The sequence below is a fragment of the Melanerpes formicivorus genome, unplaced genomic scaffold (assembly GCF_026170545.1).
Source record: "Melanerpes formicivorus ecotype bairdi unplaced genomic scaffold, bMelFor1.0.p_v2 SCAF_13, whole genome shotgun sequence".
Taxonomy (NCBI): domain Eukaryota; kingdom Metazoa; phylum Chordata; class Aves; order Piciformes; family Picidae; genus Melanerpes; species Melanerpes formicivorus.
In genome coordinates, this window is record NW_027142365.1 from 10,711,544 (window position 1) to 10,729,864 (window position 18,321).

Below are 18,321 nucleotides of genomic sequence, written 5' to 3' on the forward strand. Positions count from 1 at the left end.
AAAAGAAGTTGGGTTACCTTAATGGATAGTTGTCTAGCATGGTTGAAAGTCACCTAGGAACTGGACTGGGGAACAAATAAAGACAGAATAATACAAAGGTTTAAGTTTAGAGAATCACAGATTATATGTGGCTGGAAGAGACCTGAGAAAATATGTTCTGTTGGGCCTGTGATAGGTTCTCCAGATGCACAAATCCAAGTACTTTTGCTCTGTGTTGCCAGAGCTTATGAGCTTGACCTCTGTGCTGGCACTGTTGGGATTACCTTCAAGAATCAATTACTGGAGTTTCAGAAAGGCTAGAGAGGCATTCCCAGATGGAAAGGAGAGTGGGTGAAGGAGATTTAGTTGCTCAAATGTGAGAGTCTGCAGAGTACTGAATCTTGACTGGTCTGCTTAGTTGGTCTCCCCTTGACAGTTGAGACAGAAGTTGCAGCACTGTCTGTGCAGTTGGGTATCTTTGCACCACGTGTAGCAGTGATGACAGTGTCCAGGTGTTTTCATTCATCTAGCCTCTCTGGTGAATAGCTGACTGAAAGCATACTTTGTACTTATGTAGGAGTTGTTATGTACAGATCTTTCCAGGACCAAGCATATTTTTGCTTCTGGAAAATTTGTCTGCGTTCCTTTGATATTTTTTCATCCTTTTACTAGATATCTGTTGTTTCAATAATCATGCCCAGTTGGATTAATGTCACATCTGCTGAAGTTCTGACTGGGTTGCAATACATGCTTAATCCCAAGTGTTCTTCAGCACATGTTCATGTGTTCATATGCACAGAAAGTCTGATGCTTCAGGGAAACATTTACTCTGTGTGAATGACACAGTTGCTGAGTACTTGAACAGTTGGTCAGAGACTTTCTCAAAGCACCAGAATTTCTGACCATTCACTGTGCAATGTGTATACACACATTTCTGTCCAGGAAACCAGGAATCAAAATATATAGGGAAGGTAATTTAATATTTCACATTTTGCAAACAGTGTTTGTTAATCTCAATACAACAAGTATATGCACATGGGTTTTAGAGAAAATCAGCGTTCCAAGTTTTCACTTATTTGTAGCAGCACTCAGAATACACTCCCATTTTCTCAAGCAAGGCTATGAGGCAAACAAGTTGGGACAGTCTGGTGTGTGTCAGCTGCCATTGGTCTGAGTAGACCAATATTGTGATTTTGGAGGAAGTTAAGAAAAGCATTTTATGGAGGTTTTCTTTTATGTTCAGTTCCACACTCAATATTCTTATGACTGGGAATGAAACAATGGTTATGACCTGTGACAGAGGAGTCAATGCTTTCTTTTCACCAAACACCAGAAAATAGTTCCTCTTTCAGAACTAAAAATTCATGGCTGTGCTGGAAAAGAGATTTGTATTTTCAAAGACTCAGTAATGACATGTGAGACACTAGAAAACAGGAGACAGTTTTAGACACCAGACTAAGGAACATACATCAACCTGCATTCAAGGCTGGAGATAGCTGTCCACAAACCAAGGGAGAAAATAAATCCAGTAGGGGATTGTTAGTTGATAGCCAAGGTAAACAGGACTACTAGTCAATGTTCTGCACACTTGGAGTCTGTCACAATTAGAGGGAAGAGAAATAGAAAAAGTCACAGACAGCTGGAAGTACACATTCTTCATGGATACAGCAGGAAATCTCCCTTAAAATGTCACTGTTCCAAATGAATCAAGATGTCTACCTGCAGCTGACTGCCACTGAAACCTTAGAGCGACCAAACTTGTTAATGAAAAGACCTCCAACTGTCTACTGAAGAGTACACTTGACTTTAAATGTTTACATTGTGGGCATGCCCATCTGAAATAGCCACCCAAAATCTTAACAATAGTCAAGGAAGAGGACTAGATTGCTTATTGGTTTTCATCTCTCCTGGTTTAGACATTTATTCAGAGATAAAGACACTTCAGTCTCTACTGGCAGTATTTTCTCATCATCTTTGGCTGTAATTGGAGTGCAGGTTCAAAGTTTAGATCCGCACAGCTACACTGTAGGCGTCTATGTTTAATGGGGTGAATCTCATTCAGAGAGTGTGGAGAACTTGTTTAAATGACTTTACAGTCCAGTTCATTACTAGATAGGAATGACAGAATCCTGAATGATGGTGCAATAAGAAAGGGGGGGAAAAAAAATAATTAAAAATATCATTCTCTTCCTAGAAAAATAGAAATGAGATGCAGTTATGTGCTGTGAGGGTGATGAAATACATCAGCAGTAATTGAAGCACACTTTGCACATGATCTAGTGAAGTCAGATGTTTAAAATTAGTGGTTCTAGCTAACTAGAATCCAGAGTTTTTGAAAAAGGTCTTTGGGGTATTAAATATGGATTCCTTTCATCTAACTTTGGCCACTTTAATGTACAGAGTTTAAAGTAGTCTAAACTGAGACACCTTCTGTAGTCACTGGGAATAGAGAGACACCTGCAGACTTGTGCTGGTGAAAATAGATGCCCAAGATCTCTGGAAAGAATAGCCTCATAGAAGTGCCTGGTTCTGTCCACTGAGTATAGAAAGGACCTAGATTACTAGCTCAGACTGAATAGCTAGCTTCTAGACAGCTGAATTTAAAGTAGTGTCCTCCTGAGTGTTGATTTTCAACAAGCCTTCCAGTACAGGGGAAGCTGCAGGGATGGAAGAAAGATCATGTGCCAATATTAAAAAAACCCAATCAACTAAACAAGATTATAGGCCTGTAAACTGGACACTGTTTTCATGCCAAATAATTATTGGTGCATACATTACAATTCAAGGAGAGATCATTTTAATGGTCTGACTAGCCTTGCTTCAATTTATTTCTGTTTGGAATACAGTATATCTTTTAGGAAAACATTGACTCTTTACTTAAAGAATTCCAGCAATGGAAAATCCACTAGAGCCATCATAACTTGTTCCAGTAGTTAAATACCATCCCCATAAAAACATTTGCACCATTTTCATAGCCTAAGTTTTGTTTAGTTTTACCTTGTTTATTAATTACATAACAATTATGTCTCTTACTTATCAATTACCTTTCTGATACTGATGCCTGATTAACTGGAAAACCTTACATTACTTCTGTTCTCATATGCATTCTTGAGTAGCATCAAATTGCTTGTCACAATGTCACCTTTTTAATTAGCTAAGCAAGTGTCATCTCTGATGGAGTTTCTGTCTGATTCTTTATTTGTGTGTGAGTTATGAATTGGTTTATTTTTGAACTACTGATTTTCAGCATTCTTCAGAACATAACTCAATAATATCTGTGTGAATACTTAAAGCAGGTAACATAACTTCCCTGTTTCTAAGTAAGCTCTGTTTGAACATCAGAGAGATTAATTTTTCTCTTTGGCCACAGTGTTGCCCTCAGAGTTTATATTCTGCCAATTTTCTACATTACTTTCCATATCTGTTTGGAAACAGTTCCCCAGATTAGAACTTTGCATTCTATAACATTTGCCTTCATGCACAGGATTAGAAATTAGGCACTATTGTTAATGTAAATCACCTGTTAATTTAGACCTTGTGATAATTGTTTTTTCAGGAGGTTAAATCACCTTTTAGCTGTTGTCAATACACTTTAAAAAGTGTCAGATGAGTTAGCTCTCATTTTTGTAAGAGTAATTCACAATTTAAAAGCAGCCATAAAATGTATTCAAGCATTTTACTGTGTAAGAGAGGAAAGTTTTAAGAGATCAACACATTGGACTCTTCTTAAGTGTGGATTACGAAATATGGAAGGCAATTACTTGTAACTTCTACTGGAAACATTCTAAACCACAGGTTTTAGCACAGACCATATATATCTGAAGATGTGATAGTAAAATGTAAAAGCACTAGCACCTACTTCTTTAGCAGTATTTGGCTATGGGGTCAGTTGTTTCTTGGGGGGAGCCATTGGTGAGAATCCAGAATATAGAGATTTACATCACTTAAGCAAAGTTTAAGATAAGATCTTTGTAAATCAAAAATATTTAATGTAATATCTATACAATAATATTATCAGGGTACAGTGGTATGTACTTGCATATTTACATATTTTTATTTTAAGGTTAGAAGAACTCTCTTTTTCGCTGTCATGCTTGGCTCTGTTCAGGCTCCACAGTGCAGGCTGGAGATCCAGCATATTTGGTACATGCTCCAAGTCTGTTGCTTTCAATGAATTAGTTGCTACAGTACTTGGGCATCAAGAAAGAGGGCACTAGATGGCAAATTTTCTGCATGTCTATTATCTGTGGAAAGTATGCCCAGTCCTTTCACCCACAAACGTATTGATCACATCACATTAAAAAATGTCAGATAGAAGAGGTTCCATAAACCAGTCCAACACCGGCATGTTTTGTTTTGTTTCAGAAGGACTGGGGGAAATTGACAGTTGCTACACCACTACAGCTTCTATTGTGTTAGCTAACCAGCAAGTCTTTACTTTCATAACAAAGAAAATGTCACCATTCATGAAGCTGGGGTCTTACATGTAAAACATTTTGCTTTCCCACCATTGCCAAAGGCAATGAAGTTTGGCTTCAGCATAGACTAAGCCTCAGACATTAGATTATTTTTCAGATTCCACATTACTAAAGTTTATGATACGTAGCAAGTGTTCTGCTAAAATCTGGCTGATCCTGGATAGGAAAAACCAGCAGCCTAAGGGAGGGCAGCTTATCTTTGCCCAAACTGTGCTTCAGGAGACCTCTAATTTAGTAACATTTGGATAACAAACCTAGAGGCTGGCATAAAGCTCCTCTTGGCACGTTTTAAACATCTTTTAGTCTTTTACAAAGAAGCTTGTCCCACAAAGCTGTAGGTTTGTTGGAGCTGTTTAACAGTAGCTGTGCCCTGCAGCTCTTGTAGTGATAAATGAGACGCTTCAAATAAGTGCAGTTGCAGCCAACTGTGCAGAAGGAATCACTGAAAAAAAAAAAATCTAAATAGACATTTTTGAAGCCTAGAAATGCACAAACGAAGTATGTTAAACCAAAATATATGCTGCTGCTTTTAATGGAAAAGATTGCTACTGGCTAAGTCTGCCAGCTTCAATAGGTGTGCCAAAAGCCAAGGAATCTGGCAGAGTCCATAGATAGCAGTTCCATCTTTCATCTATATTTCTTTTCTGTATTTATCTTGCTTTAGAAAATGCAGAGAATGTCTTTTCCTTCCGACTTGGCGCTATTTCCAAACCACAGAAATACACGGAGCAGCTTCTTGCAACTGTTTAGCTCCCTGCACCAGCCTTATCCTTGTGACGATGTGAAATATTTCCTTCTAATTTGGCAATAATACGAAATAAGAATATTGAAATATTTGTGTATTCGTGGAATAATAACTTAGCTAAATTGTGAGATATTTAAAACTTGTTTTCTTAAGTAAGAGATACTGAGCTTAATGCACAACAGCAGAAAGCCAGGTAATTATCTTTGGCATTCAGCTGATCAGAAACAGTTTCCTTGTATGTGAGGAGCTATTGAGATAAGCTAAATATAAGAAATGGGGGGGAAAGAGAGGAAATGGGGGGGGAAAGAGAGGAAATGGGGGGGGAAGAGAGGAAATGGGGGGGGAAGAGAGGAAATGGGGGAAAAGAGAGGAAATGGGGGGGAAGAGAGGAAATGGGGGAAAAGAGGAAATGGGAAAAGAGAGGAAATGGGGGGGAAGAGAGGAAATGGGGGAAAGAGAGGAAATGGGGGGAAAGAGGAAATGGGGGGAAAGGAAATGGGGAGGAAAGAGAGGATATATATATATATTTATGTATACATATGCACATGTGTACATAAGTGTAAATAGAAGCTGCGTTGTTACTCAGGAGTTCTTAATGTACTGAATTACACATTCATTGTTGTCATCCACGGAAACTCCCCTTCTTCCTGTAGCATTAATCACACAGTTCAAACTAGCCCTAGTCATCTCCAAGGATGATAATTGGCTGTATTTACCAGCTGCTAATTAGTACAGAATTTCTTGCCATAGGTTATGATAATCTTTATTCTCTAGAAATTTTGAAGACAAAAACAACTGTTAAAAGAATATCAGCCGATAATGCTATTTAATTACCAAATGAGTCTGGTACACTGCAAAGTGTATCTTACCTTTGCATCTGGGGAAATTGGCAAGCTAGAGAGAAAGTGATTTTAGGTTATATCTAATCAAGTTATGGAATTTGTGTTAAAGATACAAATAAAAAAATAAATAAATTAAAAGAATCCATGGCATCAACTTGAGAAAGGAAGCATTCAGAAAGTTGCTTCCACGCTGCCATACAGGTATGACAGCTCCAAATACTGGACTCAGGCTAAGATACATAATTTAGGGCTCTGTGGCCTTATAGAAAGGTTAAAAATCTCCACAAGGTATTTAGGAAAACCAAAATCAGGATTACCCTCTGGAGGTCCTGTCTTTCACCAGTTCTTGTCTGCACTCTACCCTGACCACAGGTATGTGGGATGAATCCAGGTTTATTTGCTTGTTTTATCTCTGTATGTTGTATCTGTGCAATCTGCACAAATCCAATGGTCTTTGGACTGGATTAGCTCCTTCAAAGATTCCAAAGAGAGATAATTACTGGACTCCAGAGGCTTTGTAGGCTAATGGAGTCAGTATGGATCTAAAGGAGGTCTGTCCTATTTTTGCAATGGATTTCCTGGGCATTTGCTGTAGGGAGAATATTTTATTGCACTCTTGTTTCTCAAAGCATTTTGGTTTTTCATCTGTTGTCATCTATCCACATGCAAGAATCCTGTTGCTATGTGGAAGTGTTGAACTGACCATGCTTGGATTTCAAGAAAAACTCTGCCAGTTAAACTGCAGTGCCATGAGAAGGCACAATAATGGGTTAACACTGAAGAATCAATGTGTAGGAATTAGGATCAAGGTTTGCAGCCAAGGGACCATGCCATTCAGTGTTTCATAAATTATAATGGGCAGGGTGGTGAATGGTGAGGTTCCAAACTTCGCTGACAAAAATTTCCTCATGGTAGGAGTTTTCTGATAGATTTAACTTTCTGCTGTCTGCAGATATGAATGAATATGTGGACTGTACCTTTGGCCATGAACAGCCTCAGTGTTTCATGTTTGCATGAATAAACATGAGCTGTGTTCATACCATCTATACGTTTATTTATGCTGTGCTCTAATTTTCTAGTACATTTACTAGTCTAAAACCAGACTCTAAGTTGAACAATACCACTTATCTTCCAGTTTATGTGAATGCAGGCACTGTTGTCACCCACACATAAACCCATGAAATTATAGCTTAGTCATCTTGCACGCCACAATAAAACAGCTTCAAAATACCCTGGCTTGTTATTTAAAATGAATGCTGTTGTATGGAACTGCAGTGAGAACATCCTGCTTTTATCCCCAGACTTTGATATGTAAGATTTATGAGGAAAAGCATCCCGCTGCTTTTGATTATAATGATCATATATAGGCAGAGAGACAGGCACTTGGGCCATTTGACCTAACAGCTATATTAACTTCAGAGATCAAAATCAGGAGCTGGAATTGAATACAGAAGAGAGTTTGAAGTCAGCTCGTTCATATCAGTATCTCTAACATACTTAAAAATACTGGTACAGTTGGACTGTGTACAGTCTTCTCAGGATGAGGTAAACATCACAAAATTTGTCACTAGTCTGGAAACTGTTGTGTTTCTTTGCTGCAGGTCAATGCTCTCTTCAAAGAGAAACCAGTTATAATGCATTTCAGGAATATCAGACAAACCAAGGAGAAAAATATGCCATGTTTCTAGGATATTGCTGAGAGGTCAGGCATCATCCTTTAGTATATGTGGTCTAATGAACAATTTGAACCTCCTTTTTTGCCTCTGACTTGCTGCTGGTAGTTTATTGCAACTGCTTCTTAACATTCATATAATCTCCCTGTGCCTGCTAGAGAGAGACAGAATGATAGTATTCATACTGATGGTAACATTAACATATTTGGAAATCCAAACCTAAGTTAGCAGTTCTTTCTCAATTTCTTATACTACCTCCTTAGTAATATTTGGGAAGGAAAGAGAAGGTGAAAGTCATGTAAAGTCCTGTAAAGTGAAAAAGAAAGCAAAGTGTGAACAAGCAGGTAAGTATGGAAAAGAAGCAGGTAACAGAAAGAAGGATTGATCAGGCTGGCAGCAATATAAAGGCAGGATAGTGCCTAACACATGACTGAGGCAAGCTAATTTATGGAAGGAAAGGAATATCCATGATGTAAGTTTACTGTTTTGAATGTCCATTACATGTAGTCAGTAAGCAGGCTTCTGGTTTCAGAAAATTAATTTCCAGTGAACTGAAACAAGCTTTCTTAAAATGTCACTCGATTGAGATTACCAAAAAATTCTTTTTTCTCTCCATCCCACCAGAAGCCTTTCATATGTTAATCTTCTCTTGAAAACTACAATGAAATAAAAACAAAAAGGAGAAAGTGGTTCAAATAAAAATATGCTGTAAGACCCTGGGCTTGATCACTTCTGGATTATGAGATCTGCCTCTTGCTTTTTGTGGGATGAGTTTCATATCCCATAAGACTCTTTGGACGTTGGAATGTTCATGATGATGGAATTCTTTCTTAATATTGCACCAATCATCTCACAGCTGAATGCAGATTCAAACTCTCTGCCTTTAAGGACTCCAATTGGTTGCACATCATCATACCTCTTAAACAACGGTTAGAAATAATTTTGGTTGCTAGTTTTATTTAACTGAATTACTTTTGCATGCTGTGCTTACATCTCAGATGGTTGGAAATATCCCTCTGAAGTCCTGTAACTAACAACCTGAGATGGGGAAACCTTCTAAGTATATTTTAAAGCTGCCTGCAAATTCACAGTTTTTAACCCATTTTGTTGTTCACCATTAAGTATTTTTTTTTCCACTTTATCCCTGTCACTGCTATTAGGAACCTTCTGCCCAGTTTTAGATCTTTGCACAGAAGGGAAGCATCCTTCTCTAAATAATTCTATGATTATACATGAAAGACAATTAATACAGATGAAGTGGAGAGAGGAATGTAGGGTTTGTTCATATTTTGTAAGCACATAAGCATTTGCAAGTATGTGTGTGTGATTAAAGTGTGTATCACATTGTCATTCCCTTAGGCATTCAGGTTGTATTTCTCCAAGGTAATGCAATGCAACATTTAACATTATTGCAGAGTATGAGACCTGTATTATTAGTTTGTATTTTGTTAGTGTGTGCTCAAGAGGATTTCTTTTCAAGAGTGCTGTCCCCATCCAAATGTGCTGGATAAATATGGTCCTTGTCACAAATACCTTTCAGTTTGGTTGTAATACAGGAGATGACTAAAAATTAATGGACAACAAGGCATAGATAGGTAAGAAGAACTAGAGAAAAACTAATCTCTACTCAGAAGGGATTTAAACTTCAGTTTTATCATGTCATAAACCCAGGTGAATTTCACTGAAGCTGTGCACTCTAAAGAAATAGCAATCATCTCATGGTAAGGTACTAGTATTCATATGTTCTTGTTGGGGGGGATCCTTGTTGGGGCTTCAGCTTACCAACAGCTCTTTCATAACAGGCAGTCACATCAGAAAAAGCAGCAATGTGCTGGGGACCTAAGTCCCGGTGTAGGTGAGATGGCTTAATATCTGGCTGCCATGGAGATGCATTTCATGGGAGAGAGAAAAGACAGAAATAAAAGTAAAGGAAAAGAATCCAGGTGCAGTCTTCCTACTATTTCTCCCATCCCATCCAGAGAGCTTCAGTTCCCACCTCTTCACATTCAGGGTGGACTAGGCTACACCAGGGACTGCTCTGGCTTTAGACCCAGAGAGAAGAGACCTTATACAAATGGGAATCCGCACAGTGGGCATCTGCCCTGCTCCTCTTTTGCCTTTTCTGGAATTTCTTGGTGTTGGACTTTGCATATCTGCTAGCTCTGAGCATTCCCTGACACGGAGCTTTGTCTGAAATCTTTTCTCTTTGTACCACCTGTGAAACAAAATTAATAGAAAACCCCCCAGAATTTACACAAGCAACTTCTTAGGAGGGAGGTTGCGCGTGGTACACGCTGTCTTACCCTTTCACTCAGCTGAGAGAAGAAATCAGGAAATTGGCCTGAATTTGAGTTTAGAAACAGTGACTTAGCTTAACCTTCATTATGCTTTGACTGTGGAGCATGTTTTATTATTTATAATTGAATTTTATGAGAAGTATTTTCATAGGAATATGTGTAACATAACACTCAAACTAGGTCCTTTAATATTTTCCAGTGTGCAATATGGTGTTGAAAGTTAGAAAATGCCGGCTGGATCTAAACTGATACTTTCTTGGATAAGCTTCTACCATATGCTTTTATTTAAAGTTGGTTGGTTGTGTGGTTTGGGTTTTTTTTGTTGGGTTTTTTCCCTCCTTTTCTTTTAGGTTAGATTTATAAAAAGCATGTGAAAAATGTCTTTTCTGGAGAAGAAGTGTTACACAATTAGAAAATCACAGCGTTAGAAATTTAGCATCCTTTAGGAAATGTCGCATGTTAAAGAAGTCAGATACCAAATCTAAATTTAAGAAAAGTTGGCAAATCTTGCCACCAACTGAAAATTCAGTGCCAATCTACAAGATGTTGTGCTGAAGTAAATATCTTTAGTTCCAGGAATTTTAAGCTCCATATGAATTCTGACTAGCTTCCCAGCATAGATATGAATCTTGTTGAAGGAGTTTGTCCACATTTCCTTCTGATTATTAAAAAAACCTAATAATTTAAAAAATCAATCCCCATTTGTTTTACAGGGCAGAAAACTTAAATAAGCAAGGGGGGAAGGGGGGGGAATTATTATTATTTTTTAAATAGTTTATTCATTATTTGCTTTCATGTTCACAGGGCTAGAGAGTATTGAACAGGCTGACCTGTTATCTATTTTGTATGAGCAAGGGAACCTCTTCCCAGGTTCTACACTTCCACTGTTGTGGAAAACTTACAGACAGTATCACAGTATCACTTAGGTTGGAAAGGACCTTGAGGATCATCGAGTCCAACCTCTCAACACAGACCCCATGACTAGACCATGGCACCAAGTGCCATGTCCAATCTCCTCTTAAACGCCTCCAGGGTCGATGACTCAACCACCTCCCTGGGCAACCCGTTCCAATGACGAATGACTCGCTCGGTGAAGAACTTCCTCCTCACCTCGAGTCTAAACCTCCCCTGGCGCAGCTTGAGACTGTGTCCCCTTGTTCTGGTGCTGGTTGCCTGGGAGAAGAGGCCAACCCCTTCCTGGCTACAACCACCTTTCAGGTAGTTGTAGAGGGCAATGAGGTCACCCCTGAGCCTCCTCTTCTCCAGGCTAAACAATCCCAGCTCCCACACCATATAACTTAGCCCTTGTTTAAAGATGAACACATGCAAAACTGAACACATCAGTTCCTATGTATCCTGCTTCCTGGAAGGCACAATGACTGTGACTAAAGGAAAGCGAGTACATACAATTTGCTGTAACCAGAACATGGAACATCACTCCCACCTAAGACTGTGTCAGATTCAGGCTTTGTTGGTACAAAACATGTCTACAATTTTTCTGCTTTCAGATCCCCTTCTTTTTTAGAAGTGACAAGTTCTAGGACATCTTCATAGCAAAGAGAGTTACTAAGCAATGGTTTGCTGTGTTACTCATCCAGGGATCCATACCCATTTTGAAATGACACTCCTACAAGTTCTTACGTTGATGCCTGTGCTATGTTGTTTGAAACAACATGTTTTCATTGATTATTTTGTAATGGTAAAGATACTAAGTGGAAGAAAGCTGTGCTTTCAGACATTGGAAGGTGGCATCATTCCTGATGCATAACTCCTTATGTTCACTGCTGCCTTGAGGAACAAAAGACTTTCTGCTTTTGTTTTTCCTCTGGTACGCCAGAGAGCACGAGACCCTACAGTAAGAGTTTACAAAGCATGTCTTTAGAGTCACAATTCTTTCTCTCAGTCTGGGGTACTATAGACTAGCCAGCCTTGCTCCCTCCCAAGAGGGAGCCCTTTTGTAATACATTTCTGGGTAGAAGATGATGATGATTGGCAAAAGCCAACTGAGATTTACCAAAGGTAAACTTCATTGTCCTCTATGTGTCTAAGTTTTGAGATGAGAGGAGAGTGGTGGATGTAGTTTACTTTGGCTGTAGCATGGTTTTCAACACAGTTTCCCACAGCATACTTCTGTCCCAATTATAATGTACTGTAGTCCAGATACCTGAACAACCAAATGGATTGAAACTGGTTTGATTTTCTGGCTCAGGGGATAGTAGCTAATAGGTTGTGTTCTACCTGGAAGCTGGTGACAAGTCCTGTAGTGCTTGCTCTCTTTTGGGACCTGCCCCTTTAACATGTTTGTCAGTGACTTGGGGAAGGCAATGGACTGCTTACTCATACAGCTTGCAGGACACCGATTTGAGCAGTGGAGATGGTTTTGATACAGTCAAGGTAAGGGCTGCCATTTGGAGATGCCTGGGCTGGGCACCAAGAGGCGCTGCCATCTCCATCCTTGGAGATTTTCAGCATAAAGCTGGAAAAATTCTGAGCAACCTGGTCTAACCTTGTAGCTGACTCTACTTTGAGCATGGTGTTGGACTAGAGACCTCCTGACATCCTTTCCATTCTGAATTACTCCATGATTGTGCAATCCTAATATAGTATCACAATTCCGTGCTATTTTAAGCTGGGATCGTAATAGCAAAATCTTAATTGCTGTTAATATTTAAATGATTTGGCTGTGCACTGCTCTTGCTTTTGAAACCCAGAAATGCTACATATGCTCTGTACACCCTCCAAACAGCTTGTATTTGTGCTTATTTGCTGGTATGACGTGCTAACTGTGCAAAAAATGTTGGACTCTTGCCTTAGAATATAGATACCCGCCAACAGAAAATGAAGGCTGTGTAGTGCTGCTGTCTATGGAAAGTGTCTCTTATGTGCCAGAAAGAAGCATTTATACCACATGCTTTTTTACTGCTTCTCACATCTGTTAGCATTTACACGTGTCAGAAAACAATACCTGAACAGTAAAGGAAAGGGATACATGAAGTTCAAGGGCATTGCATCAAGGAAAAGAACATGTTATATTGCAGTGGTGCATTGGAATAAGAGAGACTTCTTGGACTTGTCAAATACATCTAATATCACAGAATGGTTTTGGTTGGAAGAGACCTGGAAGACCATCTAGTTCCAACCCCCCTGCCATGGGCTGGGACACCTTCCACTAGTCCAGGCTGCGTAGGGTCCCATCCAATCTTGCCTTGAACACCTCCATGGAGGGGGCATGCACAATCCCCCTGGGTAACCTGTCCCAGTGTCTCACCTGAAGAAATGTCCTGAAGAAAGCTCCAGCCTTTTTTTGCATGGTCTTTAGTCCTCTAAACTATTCCCTCAATGGCTGACCACCAGCCTTGGAGAGTTAAGAGTGGCAAAACCAGTCCCCTGACCTCCATGTCTGTGTGCATATTATCTATGAACCAATTTTTGTATCTGATTTGGATATCCCCAATTGGCAGTAAATTGAACTGAACCTACGAAAGTGTTCAGAGAGTGGCAGTCAGGAAAAGAAAAGAACTATAACTTTCCTGGTACATACAAAAAGAATACAATCTTATTTTGGTTAAGGCAGGATTTACATCAAAATCTTCAAAGTTAGATTCCTAAACATGGAATTGCCTACTTACATTGAAATATTTTGCATTTTCAATGATCTTCTCTTCAACTGTCTTTTTGTTAGCACAAAAGGAGTAGGTTAACTGACAAATGTTGCTATGTATCCCTAGTCCTCAGAGGCAGCTGTGTTTCCAAGAACATTTTTTTAAGCCATACTGAGAAAACCCTGAGACACAGTGTAGTACAGTATTTTGTATGCTGTGGCAGTTCTTACAGGTGTTATCACTGGCAAGTGATTTAGAAGAACAACAAATCAATGAACAACTGATCTTTGATCCCCTGAACTCAGAAGGAAAACCCCCAGTATTTGATACCTTTTTTTAAAGTGCTGCTTGCATTGGCTGCATTAGTACCATCAGCTCTGTAGGCATCTGTTTGGGTACTTTGGGTCAGTGTTGTATATATGCTGTTCTTTGGTACCCAGCCCTGCTTTTCCAAAATGCACCTGCAACAAAGAGCACAGACCCTCTCCTACAGCCATTGTCATTGCTTAATATTGAGGTGTCTGTGGAAACTGACCAAAATAACACCTACTTTCCTAAGTTTTCTGAGCCTACAAAGAAGTGTCTAAAAGAAGAGATAAATAACCTTGAATTGAGTCCTGCTTAACCTGTAGTCATAATAAAGACAAATGTCTATTTTTGCTTTTTGGTACCATTCTGCTAGCCAATGTATCTCCAAAATATGATTCTTGTGATGAACTTCTGCTCTTACACTTTGATTGCAAGTCTTATGTGGAAATTATTCCGAAAGTTTGAGTTCCACAGTCTGTGCTGGAAAAGCCTTGCCTGAGATCAGAAAAGATGCAGTCAATAATCACATAAGGCATATAGTTTCCTTGCCCTCAAATTCGAAACTTATGGTTTTAACAAAACCACTGCATGAACAGTATGTACACACATAGTTTTGGTCTGGAGTCAGGGACATGAAAGATTTCTACTCGTTTTCCTCAAAGTTACACAAGACAGTTGTGATGTACCCAAAGAAACACTTTATCATTGAAGCTGATGAGAAATCAGCTGGTGGAAAACAGCAAGAAAGAAAGATTTTTATCCAGCAATTTTTTTTTTAGGGGGGAAAAAAAAAAAAAAGTAGTAGTTAACCATCTTATGAGACTTGCATTCTGGCCTTTGTGCTTTGTCGAGGGGCTTTATCATCACACAGAGACATGCGCCTTGCTCTGGCTTCCAGCTGAAGTCAGTGGTGAAACTTCCACTGCCTTCTCTGGTTGCTGACCCTGGTCCAGCTTTTGCATGCAAATAAAGTATGGGAACATAGTTTTCTCATATCATTTATTCTCATGTCATTTTAACTCTGGAGTGCTCATACTTCAGAGAATTCCTATTTAGCTACTTGTACACAGACATCTGATTACCGTAATGGAAGTTACAAGGAAAAAGAATTGCTAGGAAAAAAAGCATCATTGCTGCTTGATTTACACAATACTCTTTTGGGACATAATTCAGGCCTATCCCAGGCAATCTTACAAGTTACATGTAGGGGTCAAAGGGTGAAAGGTGACTGGCAAGAGGCTTGTTTTGTACATTTGGCTAACACAAATACTTCCTCAAGTATAAAATGCTTTGATCTCTCTAAGCAAATGCCATGTGTGTGCAGCTGTGGCCCATGCCTCACCATTGCTGCAAGGTTAGAAAAAGGTAGCGTACGAATTTGATGTCTGCATTCAATTTATGCTTTTATATTTAGCAGTTCATAATTTTCTGTAATATTTTAGCTGGATGAAAAATATGCACCGGAGTTGAGTGATAACAGATTTCTCTGTGGTTTGACTTGACGTTGTTTGGGTGAACACAGAATCCTAAGTATTGCAGACTTGAAATACAGGTTTTAATTAGAGCTGTCTGAGCTTCGAAATACCTGAACGCACATCAAGCTTGGCAGATGTTCAGAAATCTGAGGGTTGCACAGAGCTGATTTAAGCTAAGCAAAGCACTTCTGTACAGCTCCAGCATACATAGTGTTTGCAATTGCATCACTGAAGAAGTGAGATCCAACCCCATTATTAATGGGTTTCTGATACGTAAAAATGTTTTATCACCAAGGCCTGTCTTATGTCATACTGGTGTTGAACTCTACCTTACTCCATGGGAGTTTCCAGTGAAAAAAAATTGAATGACTTCCAGAGCAAAGGCTCTACTCCACATGACTGAAAAGCTGAATTAGCTCCAAAAGTTTGGGGCCGTTCTTCAGCTTTTGTTTTTTCACTTTCAAGTGCAAATGTTTAAGGCTGATATGCCCAGATCGATATCCCACAAGCAGCTTAACCTGAGTGGTTTGCTGTGACAATAAAGAAACCTACAACTGTCAATGGGCCACAAGGGTCCATTCACATGGATCCAGTTTCATGATCAAGGTAAAAAAAAAAAGAAAGAGAAGGCATGGCTTTGTTTATTAAACATCCTGAGCCTGTACTAATATACTGGTATACTTGGGGGGGAGGGAACCATGATTTCAAATAGGTCTTGTGCAATTGCTACTTACAAGAAAAAACCCAGCTCACAACCAATATACAGGCATGAGACAATAAACAGAAAATCAGACATAAAAATATTGATTCACAGGTAGAAAGAGCATAAAACATAAAGTATTGTGCTCTCTCTGTCTGTTTATGTATTTATGTATCCAAAGCTGCACATGCTATACATATATAGTAGTGTTGTTAAGATTTTTAGTGTTTATTATGCATGTGGGTGAGTTCATGCAATTGTTCCAGATATGATTTGACTATTACTTCAATAACAGCACACTTATTTCTGGTTCTTATGCTGTTTGTCTTTTGTATTTTTCTAGCTCCTATTGCCCATGATAGGCTCCACAGATGAAGCTCTGCAGGAGTCAGCAGCTGGATGTATATCAAACATTCGCAGGTTGGCTATGGCAATAGAAAAAGCAAAGTACAGCTGATGCTTTAGTAGCTTTTATAAACACACCTGTTTTGCAATACAGCTACGTTTGAACACAATTACTCCTTCTAGTATTCTTACCTCGTCGCAGAGGCTCATTTAGCTGAGGATCATTTAGTAACAACAATAAACCTGTGGAACATTATGCTTTTTTTTACCTTATTGGTTTGTCATGCCTAGGTTTCCTAAAACACATTTGAGTTTGTGTGTCTTTTAGTATTACAGCTTTCAAAGGACTCTTAGTCAAGTTATTTCAAATGCATTTTCTGTGATTAATACACTTATATTTGAAATTCAGTGCAGGTAGAAATGGTTTTACTTATCTGTGGCAGTAAATTTTCCCTCACTGTGTGTGTGGTTTTGTAGTGATTTATGAATGTCTTGAGCAATTCCCTTACTTCTAAACTTGCCCAATCATCCTGTCATTATGTTTTTGCCTGTTTGATCACTTGCAATTCACAGGAGAGGACAAAATGCAGATACATCAATCTCACATCTGGTGTTATGTAAGGATTGCAAACAGCTGTAGCAGTAGACATCACTCCAAATTTCCTGTTTCTACCAACATCAAACAAAATAGTGCTTAATTTTATAAGTAGCTGGTGAAATGTGTTTTAATTAACATGTCTTTAACTCAAATTAAAATTTACCATCTGTGGATAAAAAGTAGGGTATGACATTTACATTTAGACTTTATCTTCCTGCATGTCTTACATTTTTAAGCCGAGGATGACATTGGACTGGTCTAGTTCCTTTATTTCTCTGCATAAATTCTGTTCAGCATTAGAGTTGCTTTCAAAAACGGACATAAATGATTATTGATATTACAGATTGCAGACCTTCTGTTCATACCCTGCTCGACAAAGATTACTAAGGTATTTCCACGGGAGCAATAGGGTCTTAATTACAAGCGCAGGCTGCTGACAAAACTTAACCCCAAATGGTTGAATAACTTGTGTCTGTCAAGTACTAGCTTCTGAATGATTTTTATTGCTTTTTACTTCCCTTAATAATGAACAATTTTCTTGGTTTGGAAGCAGCTTGGAAAAGAATTATTTTTCCTCTAATTAGCATGGCTACTCAAGGCAACTACTTTTACTGTTAACTGAAGCTTCTGAGGAAGACATAATAAAAACTCAGCTTTGTCTTTTCTCTGATTAGTGATAGAACAAGAGGGAACGGCCTTAAGCTGTGGCTGGGTAGGTTTAGACTGGACACTAGGAAAAAATGTGTTCATGGAGAGAGTGGTCAGGCACTGGAATGTGCTGCCCAGGGAGGTGGTTGAGTCACCAACCCTGGATGTGTTTAAGGGTCATTTGGATGTGGTGCTTGGGGATATGGTTTAGGGGTGAACCTTGTAGAGTAGGGTTATCGGGTGGACTTGGTGATCCTGAGGGTCTTTTCCAACCTGAATGTTTCTGTGATTCTGACTCTGTGAAAGGCTCATTTAAAATTATATCATATATTTCATTATATATTCTGGAAAAGGAGGACTGAAGGGCCCTTGGGGTAGGTGTAGAAAGTATTTTAAAAGAAACCAACTATGGACAGGTGCTGATAGTGTGGAGACCAAAATATTGGTCCAAGTGGTATTTTTTGATCGATGCAAACACCAACACAATCATGGGGTTGTCACAAGCTCCATCAGCAACCAGTGGCCAAGGAAATGCTAGTTTAGGTATTTTCCAGCTCTGCCCCATAGGCCCAGTATGGTATTTTTAATAAATATACCTATATTATTATACTCATGTCACAGCTGTAGTAG

General features: G+C 39.0%; 1 protein-coding gene across 1 annotated transcript in view; it reads left to right on the forward strand.

Moving 5' to 3' along the window:
* ODAD2 (outer dynein arm docking complex subunit 2) overlaps positions 1-17,385 on the forward strand; it is a 67,738-nt gene extending 50,353 nt beyond the window's left edge. Inside the window, exon 15 of the mRNA XM_068146435.1 lies at positions 16,444-17,385. Coding sequence (XP_068002536.1) covers positions 16,444-16,557 — 114 coding nt within the window. The 3' untranslated portion in view covers positions 16,558-17,385. The remainder of the gene's footprint in view (positions 1-16,443) is intronic.
* The last annotated feature ends 936 nt before the right edge of the window (positions 17,386-18,321 follow it).